The following is a 6,038-nucleotide window of genomic DNA, read 5'->3' as shown; positions in this document are numbered from 1 at the left end:
CATTCCTGTAGAGCAGGCTAGTGTAAGTAAGGATTGTGCTGAAGAAGGGGATGTGCACAGGAGAGGAATAGCTTGAACAGGATCTTAGATCCTTTAAGAAATGAGAAGGGTTTGAAGCATTTACTAGCTGTAGATCAAAAGCAGAGAGAAAATGAGCAGCTGCTCAAACTTAAAACTGCATAGAGCTCCTGCTCTCCAGAATGAGGAGTAAATCTCATTGGGATCAGCACTCCTCATTGATCCATTTTTTTCCACACAGATCCCTCCCTCCGCCTATCGACCAACCCTTTGAACTCAAGCTGATCTGAGGACACAAGTTCCACAGTGGTTTTTTTTAAGTTAGGTTTATTTAGCAATAGAAGTATGTACATGTAAGAGAATCCCCTGCAGCACGAGACATGCACAAAGCAGTGAGGGACTGAAAGTGGTGCTGCTCAATGGCCTTCCGCATCACCTGTCATCCCACTTTACTCAGCAGCAGGGCCAAGATTAGAAAGGGACAGGTGAGAAATTGATCAGTCCATGTGGCAGAGTCTTCAGGCAAAGCCATCCCAGCAACCAGTATTAAAACAAGCGGGCGCCATAGCCAAATGTCTGTTTAATACCCTCGAAGTAGTAGCGCTGCCAGCCTTGCTTTGTTCTTTCCTCCTCGCTGGCAGGAACGCCCTTGCCTTCCAAGCACACCTCCGTCTCACCACCTTTGTCGGTGAAGTTCAAGGTAATAGTTGCAAAGTGCCCTGGAGGAACCAAAGCAAACCTGTCAGCAGTGTGCAGTACACAGTATATGCTGCCACAAAGAGCTGCTCTGCTCCTCCTCTCACACACCACCACTTAAAGACTCCTCAGGATCCTTCCCCAGGGGATCTATTTATGACAGCTGCAGGCCTTCCTCGCAAACAGGGAGGAGAGGGCTCCCTCTTCATGGGGTTCAAAGCAGTTGCAGCAATGGCTGAGCAAGCTCCTACTGCATCATTCCTAATCCCTGGCCACTGCTCTAAGTGGTGGCTGATGATTTCGACCTAATCATGTGGGATATGAGGCTGGGATAAGGCCACCGCAGCTCCCAGAACAGCGTGTGCTCCCCGATCATGAGCCAGAATGCCATGTGGCAAATGGGGCTGGAATTCTTCAAACACAGGCAAAGGCTGTAATACCACAGTCCATTTTCGGACTACTTACCAGCTGGCCACGATTTAAATCTCCATTTCATAACAAGTTGCTTCTCAGGCACCTTGAAAAGAGAGAGAAAGACTGAGCAGTTTGGTTTGTTTTTTTTCAAATTCTGCAATCTAATAGAAAGCAACTAGAACTGTGTTGATCTGAGGCCTTAAGAGACCCCTTGAGAAACACACACACAGGGGGAAAGAGATTCAAGCATCCTTTTCTTTCCACTCCTTCCAGGACAGCAGGCCATAGTGCAGCCCCAAACAAGAGTTTCCCTGCCCAGAAGACTTTAGTGGCAGGAGGACCAAAGAGGAAAAGGGTCAATTACTATCTTTAACATCACTCTAATGCCTAATATATAAATAAAATCAAAGACAGGGCAGATGCATGACTAGCAGCCAGATTTTCTCCCCAAACTGAAGTCCCATACACTAACTCATACTCTAATCCATACTATCGGGAATGTTTCTATAGCCACAGTGATTACAGGTAGCTGCTGGGCACCGGACAGAACTCGACAATCAGCTAACTGAAGCACTGTTACAGAACTGGTATCTCAAGAATAAAAAGGCTGCCTCTGAGTAAGATACACCTGCACTAGTTAGTACTTACTAGGTCAACAAACTCTCCTGTGACACTGCCATCCAGCAGCTGAAACTTGCCTCCTTTATCAGCCTCCAAGGTGGCTTGTGCGTGAGTGAAAGCTTGGACCATCTGAAATGAATTCAGGAGGAAACCTGTATTACTTGACATTATCAGCTTGCAAACTTGTTGCCTAATGCCTCCCACCCAGCTACAAAAGTTCATGAAGATGAGGTAAGTCAATAGCATAAGGTCTTCATCAAGAAAACACAAAAGCCCTGCCCTGGCCAAAAAAGAGCCACTACAGCAGCATTCTGCCTGCCAACGGAAAAGAACCACAAGCTTTCATATTCTACGCAGTGTTCTGCACGCCACACTTGATTAACTCTGTTGATTTCTTAATGAAACCTTGTTCTAAGAAAAGGTCGTATTTTTTGCTTTCATTTACTAGAAAAACAAAGGAGGAATGTAACACTCAGACCATGTTTAAATGTTTAAATAATGGTAACAAATGTTGCTCTTGCTTCTTACACTACTAATAGTCTGCAGGAGAGGGGAGCTATTCCCAAATTACACTTTGATACCACCCAATGTGAAGAGGAGAAAGAGAAACCAAACCAAAAAGCACACAACTGTAAATACCAAGAGATCTGCCCCCACACAATAACAGATACACCTACAGAGAGGTGCTGACAGCAGCCCAGAACTGGCTTCTGGCTGGCATTAATCCTCTCTTACCAACTGTGCGAAAAGATGCACATGTGAACTTTAAGCAAGCATTCTGCAGACCAACTTTCTTATTCCATTCTCATGGATTACTGAGTGCCCTACAGAATCCCTTAAAAGACTTCTTAGGAACAATCTCCTGTGTGCAAAGAATGAAAAAACAAGCCTGACATTACCTCCTGAGTAATGAATACCCGGTAGAGCTCTTCAGGGGATGTTAAGAAGGTGTCCTTCAAGTTGATCTTACACGTAGGGATCTTGACTCCTATGGATTTGGACTGCGATGTGGCAGTACTGCTGCTAGCAGCCGTCTAACAAAACAACAAGCAAAACACACACACACACATTCCTTTCTTCACCCCAGAAAATAAGTAAAATCAACAAGTGGTTCACATATCCAAGAGAAAAACACCAAAGGTCTTTACTAAAGATGTCGTTAGGTACCGCCATATTTGAGCATAAAAAGCAGATTTATCACTCTGCATGAATTAAGAAGTATCATGTGCTGCAAATCCAAAACCAGATTGCCAGTTCTTGAATATATATATCCTATAAACAGCACAGGCTGCTCCTATAAGCCTCGGAATGAAATACTGTGTACCCTTCTGCACAGATCCAAAAGCACGTTTTCACAGTTTTACTTACCTTGCGGTCTTCTGCTTTAGGAGCCACCTGAGGGGTTGTTTCCATATGTTCACCATTCACTGTGGGCAAAATCATGCCCTGGGTGAATTCTGGAAAGACAGGAATGTGCCCATGAAACTAATAAAAGATCAAACCGTTTAAATGTTCTTTGAAACACAGAATCAAAAAGGGCTTCTTGGTTTCTCCCCGGTCTTGCCAGCACCCACAGCTTGAAACAGTTTGTTTAAAAAAAGTGAACAGACCTCTTTATACAAGCAATTAGTTCTTCCTGCCCTCACTACTCCATTGAAGGCTGTACCTGAACCTGCCTATGCTGACAATTAGGAACTTACCTCCTATCCCCAGCCTAGACATACTGATCACTCTCTTTCCCCATGTTGCTCTGACATTAACATTAGCCTTACACTTACACAGCTTTTCTTCTCTGTCACTTTCAAATATAAATAGCAATCACATATCAGATACTTTTACCTTGCTGGTCTAGACAAACCAAACCAAGTTTTTCCTCTTCTTTTCAGACTGGCTCTCCATTTCTCCTATCATTGTAGTACAGAGTAAAGTTACTTCTAACTCCATCTTTGATTCATCTTTTTTGACACCAGATGCCAGAAGTACCTACACAGAACCCAAGAGAGGCCTCACCAGTGCCCTGTCCAGCAGTACTAGCACGTTCACAACTCCACCAGAAGCTTCAGCCTCTTTCAGCAACATGTTTGCTTTCTCTCCAGCTCTGTCACTTCTGCCTTTACCAGTTATAAAACAGTTTGCTCTTTCTCCTTCCTCTTCATCTGTTCAAACTGGCAACGTTCCATTACATAAAGCAGAATTATATAATTAATTATATAGCAGAATTCTATTACACGTATATACTCTTGTATCCTGCAATACTTGTTTCCCACCTATTTTTCTTTATTCCCACAAGATCATACAGTTCTTCCTAAATAACATTCTCATCTTCCACTGGGTGACTACATCTCCCACCCTGCACTCTAAAGAGCCTGAAATACCCCAGGGGTACAGAAATTTGATCCTGGAAAAAATGCAACCAGCGGTGCGTAGTACTCAGTAAAATGAGTATCTAGCATGTGTAGTGTAATACAGGTAAATGGATACAGAAGCAACTGTAGCAATCCCAGCTTGTACTAGAGGGCAAAGCCAAACTTCATCAAAGCACAATGATTTAAGTCCAACTGCTGGAATCAGATTTATCTTCTAAAAACATCATTTTGATCCAGATGCTGAAATAGCTCATTCAATGACACCAACAAAACCTACAGAGCAATTTCCAGTTGTCAGCTACTGTCAAATCCAAACAAAAATAAATGCCTTTACTAGCGTGGCAAAGGAGAAAAAACAACAATCTTGAGAGAAGATATCACCTTCCAAGGGACTAAGCAAACTAAAGGCCAGATTGTGCCACATGCAGTGACTGATGCTCTGTGTCACTGAGCCAGCAAATGCATGCTACTAGATTTATTTTCCCTATAGCGGAGCTCCAGCATGTGAAGGACATTCTCGGTTTTAAAACATGAGTCCAAAAATGGTGTTTTTGGATTACTAACAAAACAAATCTTTTTCAGCTGTGCTACAGTGTCTAGACACAGAAGTGCTTCTTGCCAAATGCTTACAATTTTCAAAAGAGATAGAAAAGTTACTGTTATTGCTCTGACACCATCCTGTTGAGATGGGGTGAGGAATTAATATTCACTCCTCTCATTACCCCCATCCCTTCTTTAGCATTAGCCCATATGGGTTCCCATAACACTTCTCCCTCTCAGCTACATACCTGTTTTGAGAGTGCTGATGTAAGTTTTCATTGCATCTCTAATTTTTTTTGCACCCTCTTGCTTCATCAAGGTCTTTAAGTTAGTGTCAGGCTCATCTTTAGCAAGGCTGACAAGGATCTAAACAAGAAGGACAAGTGCTGGTTTACAAAGCCATACTTGCATGGTCCTTTCATTACTCAGTTCAACATCACAGTTAGACTTTGGCTTCACTTTCACAAGCACCAGTGCAGTTTTATTAATCTTTCACTTCATTTCTCTCTGTCTACAGTAATGTACACAGGTACCTAAATACCTTCATGTTCTGTAGAGCTCTTATACGTGGCAGGGGGGTGGAACATGATGACCCTTAAGGTCCCTTCCAATCCAAACCATTCTATGATTCTACTAACTTAAGCAGCCTTTAGTACTAAAAAAGTTCCACAGCAATGGGCCAAAAAAGGTAATGCAGAAGGAAATATTAATGCTGTGAGGATTCCTGTTAGAACAGCCATATAGCCAGCAATATTAGCCTTTAGCTGTGCTTACCTCAACTTCATCGATGTCATTTTCATCTGAGAGATTAGGAATCTCCACATAACCTTTGTATTTCACCCCAGTCTTTGAGGTGCCTGCAATTACAATTATGTTGTTCAGATCCAACATTTCTTACTCGGGTTGTTCTAAAAGCAAACTTGTATTGTATCATAATACAATACTTTCCTTTATTATTTTTTCCCAAATGAGGTAAGTATCCTTATGTTATACTTGAATCTAGTTTTGAAACAGTGGGGGGAGAACATCACTCACCAGTCCATGCCAGCTTGATAGCCCACTCATAGAAAAAGATAAGCTTCCCTTTGCGGTTGTTAATGGAGGCCTCTCCATCCAGTTTGCTCACTTCTGTCACCTCACAAGCCCCTTCCTCACCCTCCTTCCCAAATGAGGTAAGTATCCTTATGTTATACTTGAATCTAGTTTTGAAACAGTGGGGGGAGAACATCACTCACCAGTCCATGCCAGCTTGATAGCCCACTCATAGAAAAAGATAAGCTTCCCTTTGCGGTTGTTAATGGAGGCCTCTCCATCCAGTTTGCTCACTTCTGTCACCTCACAAGCCCCTTCCTCACCCTCCACCCTGACAGGCAGGAGGAGAGT

The 6,038-nt window shown here is 42.9% G+C and overlaps 1 protein-coding gene across 1 annotated transcript; it reads right to left on the bottom strand.

Moving 5' to 3' along the window:
- Positions 1 to 328: 328 nt before the first annotated feature.
- On the bottom strand, positions 329 to 6,038 carry AHSA1 (AHA1, activator of heat shock 90kDa protein ATPase homolog 1 (yeast); the record flags this gene model as incomplete). Its single annotated transcript, XM_010013109.1, has 8 exons — positions 329 to 737; positions 1,180 to 1,231; positions 1,777 to 1,878; positions 2,649 to 2,783; positions 3,118 to 3,206; positions 4,904 to 5,021; positions 5,430 to 5,512; positions 5,891 to 6,038. Coding segments are annotated over 8 exons (900 nt in total), but the record flags the coding sequence as incomplete, so codon positions are not given.

The sequence above is a fragment of the Nestor notabilis genome, unplaced genomic scaffold (assembly GCF_000696875.1).
Source record: "Nestor notabilis isolate BGI_N333 unplaced genomic scaffold, ASM69687v1 scaffold25474, whole genome shotgun sequence".
Taxonomy (NCBI): Eukaryota; Metazoa; Chordata; class Aves; order Psittaciformes; family Psittacidae; genus Nestor; species Nestor notabilis.
Note: the sequence above shows the minus strand (reverse complement) of the source record. Positions and strands in the feature narration are given on the sequence as shown.